Source organism: Acomys russatus, chromosome 13 (genome assembly GCF_903995435.1).
Source record: "Acomys russatus chromosome 13, mAcoRus1.1, whole genome shotgun sequence".
Lineage (NCBI taxonomy): Eukaryota > Metazoa > Chordata > Mammalia > Rodentia > Muridae > Acomys > Acomys russatus.
The window spans coordinates 65,053,822-65,075,535 of record NC_067149.1 but is presented as its reverse complement, the minus strand read 5'-3'; the positions used below and the strand labels follow the sequence as shown (position 1 = coordinate 65,075,535).

Genomic DNA, 21,714 nt, shown 5'->3' with positions numbered 1-21,714 from the left:
TTTATCCTCACTGCGCTCTGAGCCATCTCCGTTTTTACCGTAGCATTCAAATGCAGAAAGACATGGAAGGCAGCAGAAATGGAGACGGGCACCCTCAAACATCTGTCTTTCATTTGGTTGCTCATGAGTAATCTTTTGATGGGCATTCAAGGTCCCATAGAGATAAAAATGATTTTAAAAAAAAAAAAACACAGCTGGATGGCCACCTTGCTTTCTTGTGTCTGCCTTTCAGCTACTCTGCCCTCCGTTTTGATGGCAGTGGGGCCTCTTGCACCTTACTGGCTGTTCTAGCATACTATTGAGTGGTGGAGGCAGCTAAACAGATGATTAAGTTGGGAACCCTAAGTCCACTACAAATTTCTCTGAAGTCACCCTGATTTTTAGCCTAAAACAAGAACGTATAAAGGAGAATATAGAAACATGCTGAAGGTAGGCTTGGGCTCAGCTACTAGACGAATAAGGGAAAGTGTGACATCATCCCACACTGGACCCTCCCAGCCCCAAAGAAGAAGCAAAGCACAGCCCTTCGCTTCATACTTGTTCTTCTGTGGCGGTGTCAGGGGGAGACGGAAGTCAAAAGGGGCCGTCACAAACATCGTATGTGAGTGCTCATACTTACCTCACCTGCAGCTGCTGCTCAAGAAAATAATGCGAAGCTGAAGAAATAGAGGCATGCGTGCTTCTAGATAGATCTCCTTCATCACATCTTAACTTTTAAAGCCAAGAAGAATTCTTGCTTTGGCAACAGACATACTTTGGCAACACAACATACCAAAGCTGGGATCATTCAGAGACTATGTGTGTAGTCCCTGGGTGTGGATGACACAAGATGAAGATGTATTCAGTGTTCTGTGTGTGCATGTGTGTCCACGGGCATGTGTGAGTGGCATGTGTATATATGTGTATGTTTATATGTGTATGTGTGTAATGTATCTGTGTGCATGTGTGTGTATATTTGTGTACACATGAGCATATGTATATATGCATCCATGTGTGTGTGTGTGTGTGTGACAGTACTAGAAAGGGAATTATCTCAGGAGAGGAAGGTGTCTTAAAGGAGAGAGCATAGGGAGGGCAGCAGGACACAGGGTGTAAGAAGGCAGAAGGTGGGGTTGCTTGGGAGAGGAACAGGATCCAGCAAGATGGGGGAGAACATGGGGAGGACATGGGGGAGGACAGTAAGGAGGAGAACAAACACAAACACAGTATAATGGCACACACGTATGACGAGGCCAAGATGGAACCCATTGCCTTGGACGCTGACCTGAAACATCAAAATGAATGAAGTTGAAATTGAGCTCCAGTGAGCTGAGCTACACCTGAGCATTTTCTCATGTGATTCACGGCAGAGCTAGTCAGAGCCGAGGCTTCCAGAAGGACCCTCTGGGTCCTTCCTCTTCAAGGCAATTGTCGACATCTTGTGTTACAGTTTCTTCCTTTGTCTAATAGGATTATTCCACCGAGAGGCTGAAGAAGACAAACGAGATACTGAAAGGCATCAAGCTCCTTAAGCTGTATGCCTGGGAGCACATTTTCTGTAAAAGCGTGGAAGAGACTAGAATGAAGGAGCTCTCCAGCCTCAAAACCTTTGCGCTCTACACATCACTCTCCAGTGAGTCATCATCATCGTCACTCTGAGTGACCAGTGTGCACAGGGTTAAGTTTGGCTTTTGAGCAGTGAAAAGCTCTGGTCCTCAGAGAAAGCCCATTATTGTCTATGCATATTTTACCCAGTCTCCACTAGCCCCGTGATGCTCTAAAGACAGAGACTAGCCTAGGGGGGAGGCTGGAGTCTGGGAGACCTGAATCTGACGCTTTGCCAGTTGGTTTGGGCTGTGATACATTACATACTGACATCCTCTGCTACTTTTTAGAGCATTTTAAAACTATATTTTGATGATGTGTGTGGGCACACATGCACATTCGTGGCACGTGTGGAGGGCAGAGGACAACTTTGTGGCATTCTCACCTTTCACCTTTGTGTGGGTACCAGGGGTTGAACCCCGGTTGCCAGCCTTGCACAGCTGATGCTCTCTCTGGTAATGAAAACAGTAGTGATGCCTGGCAGGGTAGCCACAGCTGAAACGTTCATCACTTACAACAGGGAGAGCAAGTTAGTTCTCAGTAAAACAGGAACCATTTCTTTAAACTGACTTGACTAGCTTGCTAATGCCCATTTTGTCTCTAAACTTTTTTAAAGCACTCACTCTTGATTTTGTTGTCTGTTTTGGAGAGGACTGCTGATAGACTTTCCTGAAGATTATATTAAGGAGGAAAAAGATCTTCAAGTTAAAGACATCAAGTTTTATTGGCACAGAACTATGCTCCCAGTATATTCTCAATCATTATGTGCTCCAAGTACAAACTCAGTGTTTTCTAGAATAATGGGCTTGTTTTAGTATAATTCACACATGCTTAGTCAAATGTCACATATCCATCTGGTTTTGCTATGACTCAAATGCTATTATCTTTGGTGGTGTGGTGGAGTATAGCCTCAGCCCTTGGGAGCCTAAGGCACTGGGGGCTACATTGAGGTTGAAGCCAGTCTGGGCTACATAGTGAAACAATGTCTCTGAAACAAAAGCAAAAATAAAAAAGGGTCTGGAGAGATGGCTCTGCAGCTAAAAGCACTTGCCGCTTTTGCAGAGGACCTGGGTTCAGTTCCCAGCACCCACACCAGGTGGCTCACAATGATCTGTAACTGCAGCTCCAGATGATCTGGTGCCCTCTTCCGGTCTCTTCTGGCAGCTGCACACATATAATGCACATGCATACATTCAGTCACACACACATACACATATGAATTAAAAATAAGCTAGTCTTTAAAACAAAACAAAACAACAACAACAAAAAATAAAAAACAAAAGAAAAGTCATTCTATGCTAACCCTCTAGGATTTTAGCCTAAAATTCTGGGTTGTCACTGTGTTGGCTCTGTATTTGTGGTTTAAGTAGGGGTGAAGATATAAAATTATTTATGAACTGAAAGGTCTAAAAATGAAAGCTAATTAACTCTGTTGCATTCGGAATATGAAATAATGTCAACTTCTTCATTTTTCATCTGCATAATAACCAAGGTCTCATAAGTTAAATTAGTTCAGTAGACCAAAGAAAGCATAATCTGTAAATGCTCTCAAAATGCACAATTTAATATTCTACTAATTTGCACCATCAAAAGATTGTTTTGTCTGAATTCTGCTTCTTGGAACATTTAGTTGAAAATTCATAATTCTATAATGAAGAAAAGTACTTCCTGGCTAAAGTGTGTATGTGGGAGCTCGTATGACCACAGGCGAGGAGAGTTCAGGGGTGTCCAGGGGAGTCCTGGGGAGTCCAGACAGAAGCTACCGATGCGCCCTGCCATTCTTGTCTTCACAGAGAATTAAAGTAGTAGCGAGTGATTAATTGAAATGAGGAAAATGGTTTCACAGCTCAGTGGAATAACACATTTCCTTTCTCCCCGCAGTCTTCATGAATGCAGCAATTCCCATCGCGGCTGTTCTTGCAGTAAGATGCTTTTTCTTGCTTTTAGAAACAGAAGCAGATGAGTGTTCACGAATGCCTTCTGACAGAGAGTGTGTGGGTGGCCATGGCTGCTACTTCCCACGCCACTTCCTTCTCTGTAGTTTCTAATCCAATGGCTCTAGTCCAGGATTGCTCAGCTCTGATGCCATGGTTACTTTGGTTTGGACAATTCTTTGCTGTAAGGGGATATACTTCGTATTAGTATAAATAGTGGTGTCCCTGGAGTCTATCCTACTTGATATCATTACCTCTTCTTGCTATGAAGATAAAAACTATCCCCAGATGTGGACACATGTTCCTCTGGGATTAAAACTAATAGCAGTTGAGAAGTATCCTTCTTAATCATGGTGACCTGGTTCTCATACATTCTTATAACAAAATCGTTCATATTAGCAACCAGGAAGTGTTAAGTGATTCTATTTCTCACTAACATGCCAAACACAGCCATGTAGTTTTTGCAAATGTGAATAGGTCTTCATTGGTCTACAGTGTTGGCGGTTAATACAGATGCACAGTAGAGACTTTTAAATGCTAGACCACCCTCTTTGCTTAGAATAGTGAGTCTGGGTTGCTTGGAACGTGTCTGGCTGGGTATAGGGGACTCTGAGTTCTCTGTCCAGTTTATTTCTCCCTACAAGTAATTTGAGAGAAGTCACTTTCCTATTCTATAAATAAACTGTCTTGGCTGTCTCTCATGTTTACTGCTAGGATCATGCGCAAACCATTATGCCTTTGCAGATGGCTAGTATTTAGTATTTAGTATTTGTTGAATTTGTAGTAAAGTGATTCCCTTTACATGGTTTCAATGGACATGCCAGCATGGTAGGGTATGCTAAGTTAACCAAGTTGAATGCCAGCATGTGTGTCACTTTCTCCAGTACTTTCTAAATAAACCTTTTTTTTTTTTTTTTAATGTGTAGACATTTGTGACACATGCGTATGCCAGTGGAAACAACCTGAAACCTGCTGAAGCCTTTGCCTCGCTGTCTCTCTTCCACATCCTTGTCACGCCACTCTTCTTGCTGTCCACAGTGGTCAGATTTGCAGTCAAAGCCATTATCAGGTATGCACTGAACCATCCTGCCTTTTTTGCTTATCAATGCATATTGAATAGTATGTGCCTCTGCAGGTAAATCTTCAAAAGCACAAAAGCAATGGTCAAAAGGACAAGACAAACCAAGAGAAGGAAAAGAGCCCAAGAGAAGGCACAGAACCAAAAGACCCGGCACTCAGCAATCCCATAAAAACACTAAGCTGGAAGCCATAGTCCATACACAGAGGGCCTGGAGCAGATCTGTGCAGACTCTGTGCATGTTGCCTCAGTCTCTCTGAGTTCAATGAACCTTTCTTATGTTGCATTAGAAGGTCTTGCTTTCTTGGTGCCCTCTGACCCCTTTGGCTCTTACACTCTTTCTGCTTCCTCTTCCCTGGGGCTCCTTGAGCTCCAAGGGGAGAAATATGATGGAGATAGTCCATTTAGGGCTGTGGCCCAAAGTCCCTCCCTCATTCTCTGCATAATGTCTGGCTGTGGGTTGCTATATTTGTTCCCACCTGCTGCAGGAGGAAGCTTCGCACTGGCCATCCCACAATCGATTCTTTAGAAAAAGAGTCTAATTTATTGAATACTTGCATTTTTACTGGACATTTAGAATGTTTTTATTCCCTTTCACACACACACACACACACACACACATGCTTAACATTGAGGCAACCACCTCCACTTGCCTTTGTAGTCTTCTCTGATGGTTGGCTTAGGTCATATTTCTATATGTGGTGGTGATAGTTATGGTGGTACCTTAAAGGTTCTTGGTGAATTGGCAGTGAAGCTTTCTATTGCAGTGACATAGGTCAAAGCTTGCATGTATACTTAATATATCTATGAATGCAGCCACATACTTCCCACGAAGATGCACCGGGTGTCTATAGGTGTACTCAAACCAACAGAATATGCTGCTTTGGTTGCAATTAATCTACCAAAAAAAAAAAAACAACCCTACAAACAAACAAACAAACAAGCCCTCAGCTCATATTCTTTGAAAATATAAAGACTTGAAAAGAGTTAATTTTCTCTTAAATACACTTACAGCTAGAGTAACTTTGCCTTGGTTATAATTTGCTGTGACGGCTGGCTTCAGAAGCAGGTGTAGCTTGACGATGACCATGTCCCACTTCTTCCATCTGTACCATAGACTCGAATATGTTGAAAAGCACACCACGCTGTCTGAGTCACCATCTGCTGTCTGTGTCACCATCTTGTGAACAAGGCAGTCTTGAAGTTGTATTTTATTCTCATTTTTGTAATCCTGATACATCTTATAGCATCTCAGGGTGTCCCGCAGACAGCTTTAGGCACACTTGTTTATGAGCTTTGAAAGCAATGTCTATACGCTCTATCACCGAAGAAAGCTTGAACATTGGAGGGGCATCCTTAAAGGTACATTCTACCATCAACAGCAATGTAGAACATTTTAAAATGAAATAATTTCCACAAGGCCCACACGTTACTGAGAAACCTAGAGTTTAATGTTCAATATATTAGTTGGAGGCAAGAGTTTATATTGCCTTGCCAAGGACTAAATGCCAGACAGCATTACAATGCAGGTGAGTTGTCTGGAAAAGGTCCAGGTAGGGGGATGGGACCCTAATGGAACTTCAGTCCTCCTCCTGGACCAGGCTGTCAGTAATTGTTCCATAAGCTGTTGGACTTTAGAGCTCAGACCCTCTGACCTCACCTACTCTCATTCTTTTTCCTCCCATTGTTCTGCCTTCGGGATGACTTCCATAGATCACTGCAGTTCCGAGGCCGTGCTTCCAAATTAGGCAGGACTCTGGAAGAGCGGCCACTTCAAACAATAAAATTGATGAATGGCCAGGGTCTGCTATTTTTGGTCCTTATTTTCAATTTTTTTCCATTTAATGGCTATCCCTTCCATGGTTGCGGTCTTAATTAATTGAAACTTGACTTTGCACTAGGAGCATAAAAAGCAGTGTATAACTCATAACATATCACACCTCTGAAATAAAGAGCTTGCCAAACATTAAAAGGACTTTGAGAGTTGATTTGAGAAAGATAAAAGGGTTCTCCCTCAAAATCCATACTATACAATGCTGTGAGTAAATCCTGCTGAGGTGGAAGTGGATAATAGCCTCTGTGAATTTCTTGTAGCCCTCCACCTTTACCCGTCTTGGTGAGAAGGCACTTACTTGCCAGTTTGATAAAGCCCAGCATGCTTTCAGGGCCCCAGGCCAGCTTCCCACAGGCCTAACAGAATGTGCTCCTAAAAGCTCACTTCTCCAAAATGACGTGCTGGGCTGATCTGCAGGTCCTACAGAGGTGGGGGGTCAACAGAAGTGGCCAGATTTTTTTTCCCACTGGGTACTAGTTCTGGGAACCCAAACAAGCATTTTCCCAGTGTTGACTGGCCTCTGCATTTGTTTTAGTGCTGGGAACCCGTGACCAATCTCAAATGCCAGTTGGCCTGCAGTTAGCTCAGCCGCCTGTTTATAATTGGAGTCTTTGTCAGCCGATTTTGAAATCACTTCCTTGGGACTCTAGAAATCCTAAGTTCTTTACTGGACTCTTAAGTATATTTAAAACCTTGCTGGTTTGGAGTGGGCTGAAGCAAGCTCATAAGCTTCTTCTCTGTGAGCATGTGAGGAATCTTGAAATTCTTCACAGGAAGATGCAACGCCACACGGAATCCCAGGATTAGTCCTACACTTTCTTTTGAAACAGTTCAAATCAATACCCAGGAACCCTCGCGACACTCATTGAGTAGGGCCTGGGCACATGCACACATGCAATATACCTCTTGTTATGTTTATGACAGAACAGAACAAAGACACAAATATGATCAGACTGTCTCAAACCTCCCACCCTGTTTGAGTTTTAAGGTAAAGTAGGTACAAAAGAGACTAAAGAAAAGTCATTTGTTATTTAAAATTTGACCCCAGATCCAGAGAATTCAACACCCTCTTCTAGCCTCTGAAAGCACCAGGCATGCACTTGGTGCACAGAAGTAAATGCAGGCAAAACCTCCAGACACATAAACTTAAAATAAATAAAGTTCTTTTAAAATATAAAAAGCAACAGGCATGGCGACACAGGCTCATAATCCCAGGACTTGGGAGATAGAGGCAGAAGATCAGTAGCTAAGGGCCACCCTCTGCTACATACTGAGTTTAAGGTCACCTCGGGCTACCTGAGGTCCTGCCTCAAAAACAAAAATGTACTCGAATAAGAGTGATTTTTTTTTTTCATGATGCTAACCTAACCTCTTCACTTCCTTAGAATTTATGTGTTTTCCCTCTTGGAGTAGAATATGTAGAACTCCTTATAGGTATTTGTTATTTGATGTGTAATGCAGTAACTATGTCCAAAGATGTTATTTGCCAGAGGAAAAGAATGTTATTGAAGAAATCTCTCATTTCCAGGGGAAAGTTTGTCTTTCCTCTTGTGTGTCCCTCAGATATGTTTCTGCTTGGCAAATCTCTCGCATTACCATCGGTAAGATAAATAGTTACTGGTATTTATTATCAGGCATGCTTACACCTCAGCCAGTTCTCTGTATTCCAACTGACAAGACTTCATAATGTTTATCAAAAAAACATCAGTCACAAAATTAGCTATTCTGCATTAAGGTAACACCTGCTCAACACTTTCAAGTTGTTTCTAAACATCAAAAGTGTTATTTGAAGGGTTAGAGTGATGATTCAGCACTTAGGATCACATACTATTCTTCTAGAGGACCCAAATTAGGTTTCCATCACCTGTGCTGGACAGCTCACCACCTCTAGTCATGCCAGCTACAGGGGATATGATGCCCTCTTCTGGCCTCCCCTGGTACCAGCACTCACATGCACACACCCATAACAGATGCATAATAAAAGTAATAATAACAAGGAACCAAAGTAGTATTTGAGAAGTGAACAGGTAAGTGTATACACATAAAACTGTAAGCATATCTGTCAAGTCCCTAAACAGATTAGACATTAGCAAAGTACTGAACTTAACCGTGGTGAAGACAGGTTAGTAAACTTACTGACATCAAGCATGCCTGCTTTCAAAGTCTAACCATAAAGTACTTATTTCTCAACTTCAAATGTGTTGTCTGGTTGCATCTGAGGCTCAGTTTTCTTCTTTGTCAAATGAATACCGTAATAACACCTGCTTCTGGAGGCTAATAAAACAAGACAATGCATAGAAATGGCCCAGAACATGTCCTACACGCTGTAGGTCTTTTTTACAAATCTCAACTTTATTCATTTACCGTCATTTTAACACCTAATGCCCAAGCACGTTCTATGGGTCTACATTCTCTGATGACTACTTCAAGAAGATAGATTCCCTTAGTAACTGCAAAGTAAAGAGATAGACGGACGTGATCAGGGAGTCCAGTGTGGATTCCAAGAGGCCAGGGAGCAAAATGAATCCTTATACACAGAATAGTGTGACGTGTAGATGTCCATCATTTTATTTAAAGGGAAGGGAGACTGTCTGGTGTATGGTGGTCTGAGGGGTGTGACATGCTTGCTAACTCTAAAAGGCTAAGTGTCTCTTGACTTGTGGGAGAAAGAGGGAAAATGAAGTCGACCAGAATAAGGGAAGAGTAAGTATCCTACAAGTCTTAGTGTATTTGGGGGACCAAAGGTGGTTTTGTGTGGATGGAGAGATGCTTCTGACACAAGAATTGTCAGGGGGAGACGTTGAAAGGCAAAGGGGTGCCATGCACCTTGATATCTAAAGAGAAGGCTTCTTTCACCAGTAGGTTTACCATGTAGAGGAGATCCCTGGTAGTGTGACTGAAGTCACTTCACCTTAGTAAAGGTCAAGGGTCTATGTGTTTTCCATAGTTATTACCTCGGTGGTTCCTGAAAAGACTTCATATAAGCAGGAGATGCTTTTACTATTTATTATTAGCCACTTATTCTCTCACCAACATCGCTGAGGAAGTATAGCGTGCACATTGACGTAGACCCAGGAGAGCTGAGAGAGAGAGAGAGAGAGAGAGAGAGAGAGAGAGAGAGAGAGAGAGAGAGAGAGAGAGAGAGAGAGAGAGAGAAGTAACAGACAGTTCTGAAGCTATGATAACACAACAGTGTGTGGACCTTCATCCAGAGAGCCTAGATGAAGGGAACAGGGAGGCCCAGAGGTCTAACACTGGGCACCATCTATTTACATTATAACTTGAGGCCCCACATTGGATGTGTCTTAGTTTCGTTATTGTTACCATGGTAACATAGTGTGACTCAAGACAGCTTAGAGTCCATCACTGGGAGGAGCCAAGACGGGAACTTGAAGCTTCAGTTGCAGAGGAATGCTGCTTGCTGGCTCAACTGGAGGGATATGCTTGGCTGTTTCCTTCTGCTCAGGGACCTGCCCAGGGGAATGAGGGGTCACCCACAGTGGGCTGAATCCTTCTACATCAACTGACAACCAAGACAGTCTCCACAGACTCGACCATGGGTCAGTCTGGTCTAGGAAGCCTTTCAATTAAGTGTCCACTCTCAGGTAACTCTAGGGTATGTCACGTTGACAAAGTTAAGGAGGACAGGATGTTGCTTAGAGAGGAGGAAGTTCTTTCCACTCCCAGTGTAGCTGAGGCCTCATGGCTTCTGACATCCAGCAACATTAGGCTCATGTATTCCGTAAATGCTTCCGTGAGATTTGTGTGCATGCTAGAAGGGAGAAATGGAGAGTTGGCTCCCGCAGATATACTGTGTGAATCACTGTTTGTCCTTTGATTCATCGAGCAAGCATCCATATAGCAATGTGTTCCAGGCCCTGTTAGAACCAGGAGCTTCAGATTCATGAGTCTGGCCTTGGCACTTGGCCTTGTGTTCAGAGGTACAGAAAGAGATGTCCTTGTAGTTGACAAGTCTGTTTCTTCAGATCCCACCTTTTAAAATACAACAGCGTAATGGCGACTACACCTTTCATGCACTAAAAAAAGAAAAAAAAAAGAAAAAAGGAACGCTTGCTTCCGGATGGACTGAACCGCACTTCCGAAGACAGCGCTAATGCTGTGGCTTTCTGGGTCTATGTAGTCACACGTTGGTGAGGAAGGCTCAGAGTGGACAAGCCATTGCTCTTCTTCAACAAGTACCTCATATGGTTTCCCTGACCTGGTGTTTGTTGGTTGCTTTCTGCAGCGTCCAAAAGTTGAATGAGTTCCTCTTGAGTGATGAGATCGGCGAGGACAGCTGGAGGACCGGGGAGGGCACACTGCCTTTTGAGTCTTGTAAGAAGCATACCGGAGTGGTGAGTGTTCTTCCCCTAGGCAGAGCATAGGCTGGAAAATTATACATTTCAATATAGGTACAGTTAGAAGAAACATAGAAAAGTGGCTGCTTGCTTCTACGAGAGTAAGTCCTCACATGCCTGAAATCAATATACAGATGTAGGAATCATGAGAGAATGAACACCTGCCTGAATCAGGAGGGAATTAGGTGGTTGGTTGGTCTTATTCACATCCTTAGGATGTGTTTTAGCTCCAGTGTACATTTATTTAATAGCCTTGGTTCACCTGGGGCAAGGCAGATAGTAATCCCTTAAACTACCTCCAATACCCTGCCCCAACCCCATGCCATCGCTTCTAATAATTTAGATCAAGTTATCTGCCATCCATAATCCCAAATACTTGCTAGTGTTCATCATCTGGGCCATATCCTCCATCCATGCTGGCCATGTGCTTCTCCTCCACCTAACCCACGGTGGCTTCCTTCCTTCCTTTCTTCCCGGTACAGTCAGTCACTGAAGCAGGGAGCTGATTAACGTTAGAGTGAGATCAATACGTGTGTATTTGGCAGTTGGTGCTTTTACAACACTGTCAGCCAAGAAGAAGCACCAGCACTGGAGATGGAAATTTATGAAGCATAGGCTATCACATAAGCTTTAAGTGAGCGGGCCTGGTTGTGACCTTTCTTTGGTTATGGAGGTGGCTCTTTCGTGATTTCCACATAAGCACAAGGAATTGAGTTTATACTCCCCAGCATCCACATATAAATCTGGGTGCAGTGGTGTGTGCTTGTAATCCCAGGGCTGGAGAGGCAGAGATAGAAGAATCAGGCCAACTCCAGGTGTCATGAGACATGCTATCCCAAATCATACAGCGGAGAAAAGTGAAAGACAATACATGATATTGATATCTTGTCTCTGCATGAACAAATATACAACACATAGACTGAATAAATAAGCAAATAAATACAAACCACTTTCATGAAAGGTGTGTCTGAAAAATTCTGAGGCAATCTCTTAAAAGCAATGTACAAGTCAGTAGATTTGATTCCAAAATGTATCATGTTATTATAACTTACTATTACTCACTTAGGTAACTGCTTAAAAAACATGAATACATTTTCCACTTGTATGACCCCCAAAAAAATGTGTGTGCAGTCTTCTGAAGAGAGCTGAGTGGAACTCAGGAAGTCTTTGATGGGAAATCCATCTATAATAAAATTTTCTCATATTGTGTTTAAAACTGCTAAAACAATGTTAAGCCAGGCGCTTGACTACTTTTCGATGTACTATTTTCTTTGATTATCTTCTTTTAGGTTGTTTCATTGAACAGGTGTGATTATTGTCTGAGAAATAACTGCCATGTGTGTTTGTCTTCCCTCTCATAGCAAGGCCTGAAAAGGATGCTTGGTGTTGTACGGTCATGTACATAAATATGAACACACATGGCTGACTGGTTAGTTTAGATCAGAGAGGGGTCGCTGAGTTCACGGGTTGGATATCTGTGCAGCCCACACAGGGAATCTAGTGTGTGTGTGTGTGTGTGTGTGTGTGTGTAGAGGCAACTCAGTCAATATGAACACTTTATATTCTTGCAGAGAATCTGAGTTATGTTCCTAGCACCCAAGTTGGGCAGCTCACAATCACTTGTAATTCCAGCTCCAGGGGGAATCTGATGCTCTCTCTGACCCCTTCTACCTATGTGTGCTCGTGCTCACACACACATGTGCACTTCCACACATACATGTATACACAAAAATAAATATTTAAAAAATATATTCAAGTATATCTATATTTTGAAGGAGAGAGTCAAGTCTTTTGTTAGAACCAGCCCCTCATACTTCTGATGATCTTCATAGCCCAAAGAATGCATTAGACCATCTTCCAGGGAGACAGGGTGAGCAGAGCAAGACGACCGCAAAGTAAGGGGAGGTCATGTTCGTAGAGTTGGAGATATCTGAAGAATTATTCTCTGTATGAGATGAAGCAGAAGAATAAAATTACACTGCAAAAAGATTTTTGGAAGGAAAAAGCATATCCTTCAGTAGTGTCCAATATCTTCAGTTATTGAATCCAGCTTGGACTTCTGGTGCCTTCCAGAGTCATTCATCACTGTGGATGGCCCAAACCACAAATGACAAGCTTTCAAAAATGCTGTGTGTTTGAAAATAGCACCAGGAGAAACTCCTCCTTGAGAGCACTTGAGATGCTATATATCCTGTGAGAGCCTAGGGTTGAGTGGTTTTGGCTGTAGAAGCGTCACAGAGAACTGATGTTCTAGAGCCAAAGCGTCTTCAAGTTACGTCTATGGAGCTGAGACTCAAGGGTCTGTCAACACTCTTCTTCCCAACCTCGCCTTGGGTTCATGAAGAGTGTGAAGTCATCCTTTGGAGCCTCAGAGGCAACACTACTACAGCAGTCAGGACCACAGAAGACCATGACGTTAGAGCATAGGTTCAGATCTCCTTCTCGTGCAAGGTACAGCCACCCTACAGAGTTGTAATTAGAGGATGCTCCCTGCACTGTTCCCAGGATTATCTGCGAGGGCTGAGGACCCCATACTTGTTTGGAAGCATTTTAAAGATAAAGGGCCACCCCTGTCCCCACTTAGAGCTGCTGGCTTCCTTGCAGTGGATAGGTCAGTCTGCTGGCAAAGGAATGCACTACAACATTTGAAGTAGACCAGATCACTCTAAGACTTATGCATCTCCTGGTGAAACACTCCCCATCTCTGTGTAGAAAAAAAATATCCTACATCTTTTTCTTCTGACAGCCCACACTAGCTTGTTGGGTGTGTTCTAACTCAGTCTGGCTTATGTGCATATGTCATATTCAGACTCCTCATGACTCCCAAAGATGACCAGTCACATCCTCCTGGAATGTTTGTTTGTAAGTCTGATGGCTCTCCCAGATGGATTACAATTTGCTCGAAGTTAATCTAATCAGCCTGCTTATAATACATGGAGTTTTAAATATTTATTTAGTCGTCTGTGTCCGTGTATGCCCTTGAGTAGGTGGGAGTGTGCATGTGTGGGTGGGGAGGTGGGTGCACAAGCCTGTGCATACAGAGGGGCTTGGCGAGGGCGTGTATGTCCTCTCTCACTCTCTGCTTATTCTTTGAGGCAGGGTCTCTCACTGAACCACGGGCTCAGGTTCTCTGGGCTAGCCTGAAGCCAGCAAGCCCAAAGAGCAGCACCCTTCCCACCACCATTAACAGGAACTATGCCTTCATCTTTCTGTTTCCCCAAGAGTTCAATCAGATTTAAATTCTTAGCTCAGTCCTTTTTCACTAGTTGTTCTTGCAGAGAATCAATAGAAAAGACTAAAATTTGACATTTGCTTTCCTAATTTTTTGGAATTGAAGTGAAATAGCAATGTGAGTGAATGTTTGGTAAAATATCTGTGTGTGTGTGTGTGTGTGTGTGTGTGTGTGTGTGTGTGTGTGTGTGTGTGTTTTAATCATGCTTCAACATCTGTCCTTCTCTCTTTGGGATGCAGCAATCAAAACCGATAAACAGGAAGCAGCCTGGGAGGTACCACCTGGACAGCTACGAGCAAGCGCGGCGTCTTCGGCCTGCTGACACGGAAGATATTGCCATAAAGGTTAGTGTGTCTCTTAACGTCTTACACAAGTGGAAGCACTTATGTTGCTGTTTGGGCTGAAGCCTGCAAAAGTCTCTCAAATGTGTCTTTAGAGATTCTTTACTGTGATCATAGAAAGCCCTGACAGTTTTTAAAGTGTGCTCCCATGAGTTTATCATCCTTTTTGGTTTGTTTGTTTGTTTGTTTGTTTGTTTGTTTGAAATAGGGTTCCTCTGTGTAGTCTTGGCTGTCCTGGAAATAGTCCATAGACCAGGATGGTCTCGAACTCATAGAGATATGCCTACCTCTGCCTCCTGAGTGCTGGGATTAAAGGTGTGTTCCACCATTGCCCAGCCTCATGGGCATAGGTAGAACTCAAGTAGAAATTGCAGCTTCCAGAGCACAGCTGGGTGGGGACTGAAGGCTGGGAGAAAACCCCAGGAAGAGGCTAAGGGCCATTGCCCCTCTGGAAGTCCCCTCCTCCAGATGCCCTGCACTTCTCAGGCTGGTCCAAGGTGGCGGGTTCAACATCTGCCCCGTGAGAAGCATGCGGCTACTTGTTTATGGGTGAATGTATACATTCCAGCCTCTTACCAGAAGTTTCAGGCCAGATTGTTCCCTCTCACACTCAGATGAAACTGTAGCAGCTTCAATCAATTTTTTATAGATGTCACTAGAGACCTCTTACTCATGTCTTCACTTTCAGTGGTGACATCAGCCCTGATTTCCTTTCCTAGTACATACCAAATGAATGTAATTCTTACTTTGTGTTAAAAAAGACGTATTTATTTGTTATTTTTATGTGCATATGTATGTGCTTGTGTTAGTTTATGTGTAGTGTGTGTGTGTGTGTGTGTTAGCAGAAGCTCCCCTGGAGCTAGAGTCAGAGCTGGTTGTGAGCCACGTGATGTGGGCGCTGGGAGCTGAACACAGGAGCTGCAGGAGCAGAGAGCAGCCAAGGCTCTGAGCCGCTGAGCCAGCCTCACACTCATTTCTCATTTATGCCACTAAACACTTAGATTTGATTCTGCCACTGTGCTGTTTCATGTGTCACAGTTTGAAACTCCAGAAAAGAGCTGTCCTCGAGTTGTTCACTGGGGACACACGTCTAACTTAATTCCTATTTCTTATTTTCTAGGTGACAAATGGATACTTTTCATGGGGCAGTGGTTTGGCCACATTATCCAATATCGACATTCGAATTCCAACAGGTAAGGTTCATTGCTTAAGAATTTTTTTGTATTATAACAAGATAACCAAGCACAACAAAACGTGATAAAAGCTTTATTTATGTTTATTTAGTTTCCATTTCTTGTGTGTGTGTGTCTGTGTGTGTGTGTGTATGTGTGTGTGAGAGACTATGTGCATGCATCTTTGCATGTGTGTTGTGTGTGTGTGTGTGTGTGTGTGTGTGTGTGTGTGTGTGTGTGTATGAGTTCATGTATGTGGAGGCCTGAAGCTGAGGTCTGGAATCTTCATAAAGCAGTTTTCCACATTATTCAGTGAAGTGGGGTCTCTTAAGCTTAGAGCTCGGTGACATGGCTAGTCTGGCTTGTCAGCTTACTCTGGGAATGCCCTGTCTCCATCTTCCAGGGCCAACTGGAACTAGAGCTGGGGTAACAAGCCGATCTGGTGCTTACTTGGGCTTTGGTGTTCTGAGCCCTGGTCCCCATAATCTTAACCATCGACATATCTTCCTTCTCTCCTGTCCCAATTAAGGAGTTTTTAACCAAGTTCCTCATGGGGCAACTGTATCTCTGTGATCTAGAAATTACAAAACTGGACTGTCATTAAATCTATCTTTGGACAAGTTATTTACTGTTCACTCAGTGATTTGTGGTACTTAAGGAATTGGGGTTGTTGGTTTTTCATTGTGTTTGAGAGCAACTAACTTCAAAGAAAGGCTACGTGAGGAAACATCCAAGGCCCTAGAAAATACTGATGGCACTTACTTCAGGATCGCCCCGTCTGATCAGTTCACTTGCCTGTTAATTTGCTTGCCTTTAAGGTTTATTGAGAGACAAATAGACTATAATAGCTGTATCTATTTAATATTTCATTTTGAGTCTCTTTAAAACAATATTTAATTAACTTTTTGTTAATAAAATGATGTTTTGTAAGTCATTTTTACTAATTAATATTTTCAGAAAGCTTTGCCTTGTGTTTTGATCATTTTCACCTCCATCTTCCAAACCCCCCACCTTCACGTTCTTACTCCCCTAGCTTTGAGTTTTTGTTTTCGGTTTTAAAAAATCATCAAACACACTTTCTGCTGTTCACCTAGTCTTAGGAGTGGAGCCTTCCCTGGAGTATGGCTTCTCTGTCACGGGTCACCCCCGTAAATAAAACTGGCCGCCTCTGCTATCAAATGCTAACAGCTCCTCAGTCAGTGGTGGGATTTACATGTTGACTTCCCTACCCCATGCTTGGATTTTTGTCTGGCTTGTGTTTGTACATGTCTTGGGCATGTTGTCATAACCTCTGTGGGTCCATAGGTCCCACTGCCCTGTGGTGTTAAGAAAACACCTATTCCTTGAAGCCATTCAGCACCTGTGGCTCTTACAGTCTATTTGTCTCCTTCAAGAGTTTGGGTCTAGCATAGGCCTTGGATGCCATCATAGCAGTCAAACTTAATATATAGCCATGTCTTTTTCTTCTTCTTTTAGTTTATAAATTTTCGTGGGAAGAATATACCATGAGATATCTTGCCACATATTTAAGTGATTAGATATTATGTTGTGCAGGCATTGAAGCATCTTGGAAACTGCACACCCACTAAGCAGCAGTTCTACCACAGTTCCCTTCCTCTGTCGGCTGGCAACCACCTTCGATGTTTTTGCTACTGAGAGTCACATCCGTGAACTCATGGATCATTTTCTTTTCCTTGCCTATAGACTTTATTTTACATAATACCCCAAGGTTCGTTGCTATTGTTGAAAACAGCAGGGCTTTCTTCTTTTATAGGCTAGCATTTCATTACATGTATGTAGCATGTTTTCTTAACTGTCCATGGACATTGGATTGTTTGTATCTGCTTTGATGTTGGGAAAAGGCTGTCTGTGTTCCTACTGCCGAGAAGCTCAGCCTACCGCTATGGCCAGGTTTTAGTTTCATGCGGCTAAGTGAAGTCTTTCTCATCTTCCTGTCTTCTGTTTCATTTGTCTAGGCCAGTTAACCATGATTGTGGGCCAGGTGGGATGTGGAAAATCATCTCTTCTCCTTGCCATCCTTGGTGAGATGCAGACCCTGGAAGGGAAGGTTTACTGGAGCAAGTAAGTGGATCTGTTCTACTTTCCTCTCTTGTCATGATAAACACTCAGACCAAAGCAACATGGGGAGGGAAGGGTTTGCTTGGCTTCCATGTCCAAATCACTGTCCGTCACTGAAGGAAGTCCAGCCAGGAGATCATGGAGGAACATGGAGCAGAAACAACAGAGGAACTCTGCTTGCAGGTTCACCTGGATCAGCTTAGCTCCTCTCCTTTCCAGCCCAGAACTATGAGCCCAGGGGATTATGCCACCTACATTAGGCTGGGTCTGTCTATATTAAGTAACAATGAAGACAACCCTCCACAGACTTGCCCTTAGGTCATTCTAAGCTAGATAATCCCTTAATCAAGAGGAGTGACTGGGCTGTGTCAAGCTGACAGCACTATCTAGGACAGTGCTTTAAGCTGGTTTAAACTGGTTTATGTTCTGTCACTGCTAAATCTTCCAAGGGAAGACTAGAAGAACAGTTCTCCGTGTTATGAGCCATAGAATCGGTGAAATATGAAAAAGACATAAAAGTAAAAATCACAAAAATAACAGAAACTCATGGGAAGCTTAAATTATAAAATAACTCACCGTGACCGTTTATGATAGTATAAACAAGTGTATGTTAAGATGAAAGGTTGGGGTGGTGAAGACAGATTTTTAAGTGTCAATAGGGAACATTCAAAATTCATTCTGTAACAAAATAAATTGTGAAAAACTTATACTGTTTATAAAGCTTAAATGCAAACAGATTATCAAGGGTTCAATGCTTAGGGAACAAATATCAAACGGTCTTTTATAATGTCTTTGTAAAAGACTGAAAAGCAACAATTTCTCTCCACATTGAGTGTAAACCAGACACTGTAGGTACTGAAGAACGTGTGGGTAGGATAGCCTAGTGTGCAGTGCAGCTTAAAAGATGTGAAGAGGAAGGGACCTCGCCTGGTGTTCCTTGAAGTGCTGAGACACTAGAAGAAAGGCTTGCAAAGAGCAAACACCTCTTTTGACATCAAGAGAGGTCACTAACCCAGGGAAGTGATGCAGGGGCGGGGTCTTCAAAGCACGTTGAGGTAATGGAGTTATATAGGACTATACTAGCATAGAACTGAGGACTGAAGACCAAACTTGCTTTATTTAGTTTGGCCTACTTAGTTAATTCCTCATTGGCCATGTGGGAAGGGTCTAGTCGTAACTTCTGTCAAAGAAATAAATGAAGAAATAAAGAATGAACTAACAAACCAGAGTACTGTGTAGGAGTTCGTATCCAGGTATAGCGCTTCTTCCCCTGTGAGCATTGCAGTGTCAGTCAGGAGACATGCTTGGGAACTATGCTGCTGTCGCTCTTGTTGCTGGAGATTAGAGATACCTGCTAAGCAACCTGAGACTGAAGCCCCCACAAGCCAGCGTCATCCTGTCACATGTGCCACTTGCACCGAAATTGAGAAGCCTTCTTGTAAAAGGCCCAGATTTGGACAAGTTCCATGTAGTGGAGCCAGCTGTTCTTGTACACACGTTTATCTGAGGGGGAAAAAAAAGATTGTTTCTGGGCCCTTTAGAAAACCTTGTACTTGAAACACGCACCAGGAGAGAGAAATGTTTGGCTGTGAGAGTTGACCTAGCGCTCTTGCTTGCAGTATCATTGGCAAAAGAAGGAAGCTGAGAAAAGCTAGGTGTCTGTTTTATCTGCATTGTTGGGTCAGTCTAGACAGTAGTAGCCATGAAACTGGTTGCTCACATTCTGCCGAGCCCAGGAAACGATCGCGCTTCCGTTTGGTGTTGGTCACTGCACTCAGACACTAAGCAGTGTTTGTCCTCCCACTGTCACTCCTTGTTCTGGGTGAAGAAGCAGGTCCCCTGGGGTTATGTTATGTGATGTGACAGTGGCCATCATAATCAAGTTGCTTGGTTTTCATTTCACATAGTTTTACAGAAATTAAAATGGAAAGAATGTGAGATAGTGAGGGCTTATCTGATGTCCCCCTTTCACACTTGAGGGAGCTCAGATCTGCTCCTCTGATGTTCAGTCCTCTGGGCCTGCACTCCAGTTGAGTTCATCTGACTTTGGGCATTACCATTCATGATTATTATCATTTGTTTAATACACAGACAACATGGCACTGTGGAGCTATATTTGCACTCTTAAGGAGTTTATTTGCATTCCAAAGCATGTAGACTATGTATTTTCCATCTTATTCTGTAAAAAAAAAAAAAAAAAAAAAAAAAAAAAAAAAAAAAAAAAATGCATATGGCTGGAAAAAGAAGCCAAGAATGAAATTAAAGTTTGGACAATAGCCCTTGGATATATTTTTCCATATTTTAGACCATGACATGCATGTGTCCACACAAAAATAAATAAATAATTTTAAGACATGACATCGTTAAGTGCACTGGACACACTTTAGGCATTGCCTCACTCTACCTCCTAGTCACTTGATACTGCACTAATATTTTTCATATTCAGATGACCTCCTTGCTTAGCTTCCATTAAAACCTTACAGTTTGGGTCTCCTTTTAAGAATGTAATAAGGCACATTGGCACATATCCGTAACTCTAGGTCCCAGGACACTGAGGAAGGAGGATCATGACTTTGAGGCTAGCCTGGGCTATATAATGAGACCTCATCTTATAAAGCAGCCCAAAGCACCCGACAAACAAACCACTCCTCTTTTGTTCAGCCCATAGATTTCTTCTCCTTAGTCAGTTTGCTCAGTGTGGTATTTTCCAGGGTCCTGCTTTTCTCTCTCTTCTGCTTCTGTATTTACCAGACCATCACACATCCTCCCAAGACTTCGGCTTCCACTCTCTGCTCCTGGTCTTTTGTTCTCTTGTAAACAGATTAGAATTGTTGGAACCAGTTACTGATTTTTTTTTTTTTTTTAAAGTAATAAGGGGAGTGGAAACTGGAGCTCTGTTATCTAACACATGTGTCAAGACAGGAAATCTTTCCAAAGTCCTTATCTGCTTCCTGGATCTCCCCTTGAGCTTAAAAGTTTGCTTCGTGGCCAAGCTCATTTGGAATTCCCCAGGCACCTCAAACTGAATGCTTCTGATCCTAAAATCTCTGTTGTCCTCCATCATAGGCACTTCCCTCCCTCCTGTGCTTATGGTCTCCCGACCCTCCATCTTCCCCTTTCACTGACCCTGCAAGCTCAGGGAGCAGGGTGCTTCTCACCTTAGCTCAACACTGCTCTTCCAAGGACACTGCCTTCACTGTCCTGATATGTTGCCTCCTGTTCCTTCCGGTTCCTGTGTTCCGCCAGAGTGCAGCTTCTCAGCTTAATATGTCTGTCTGTCTGTCTGTCTGTCTGTCTGTCTGTCTCTCTCTCTCTCTCTCTCTCTCTCTCTCTCTCCTCTCTCTCTCTCACAGTGGTGGTGCACACCTTTAATCCCAGCACCCAGGAGGCAGAGGCAGGCAGATCCAGCACAGCCAGGGCTACATAGAAAAACCCTGTCTTGAAAAAAACAAAAAAAAAAACCCCAAACCAAAACAAAGTTCACAGCGGGTTTGTTGGGCCCCGTGATATGGTTCCTGATGGCATCTGCTGTGCCATCTAAATTTGTATCTACTTTTCTTTGTGGGTCTTATGCCTGGTGCTTATGTGATGCTTCAGCCAGATGGAATTTACCCTGTTCTTTGTCTGGGCAGCGTAACTTGTGGACATCTGCTATGCCCTTTCTCTAGCCTCAAGTTCTCCTGGCATTTTCTTAGAGGCATCAGCTCCATTGCTAATTCTGTTAATTAGTTACTTTGTTTGTATCTCTGAAGAAACACCTGACAAATCTGACAAATCAAACTTATTGAGTAAAGGAGTTGTGGGGTTTGTTTTGGTTTGGTTTTTTGTTTGTTTGTTTTTTGTTTTTTGTTTTTTTTTTTAAGCTCAAAGTTTAAGAGCTCAGTCCATCCTGAGTGGGAGGGAGGGTGTGGCTGATGGAGCAGGAAGCAGCTGGCCACTTTGCGGCTTCACTCAGGAGGCAGAGAGACAAAAGTTCTGTCTCCCTTTTCTCAGCCCAAGGCCCCAGCCGATGGGATGCTGTCTGCCACGTTTGGAGTGGATCTTCCCTCTCAGTTAAAACTCCCTGAGAACACTTCCACAGACATCCCCAGGAGTGTGTTTC

General features: G+C 43.1%; 1 protein-coding gene across 1 annotated transcript in view; it reads left to right on the top strand.

The window, feature by feature from the left end:
* Abcc9 (ATP binding cassette subfamily C member 9) overlaps nt 1-21,714 on the top strand; it is a 100,445-nt gene that overhangs the window by 26,199 nt on the left and 52,532 nt on the right. Inside the window, exons 10-16 of the mRNA XM_051155545.1 lie at nt 1,450-1,612; nt 3,466-3,506; nt 4,445-4,587; nt 10,677-10,785; nt 14,260-14,364; nt 15,482-15,554; nt 17,510-17,615. Of these exons, the coding sequence (XP_051011502.1) occupies nt 1,450-1,612; nt 3,466-3,506; nt 4,445-4,587; nt 10,677-10,785; nt 14,260-14,364; nt 15,482-15,554; nt 17,510-17,615 (740 nt within the window). The remainder of the gene's footprint in view (nt 1-1,449; nt 1,613-3,465; nt 3,507-4,444; nt 4,588-10,676; nt 10,786-14,259; nt 14,365-15,481; nt 15,555-17,509; nt 17,616-21,714) is intronic.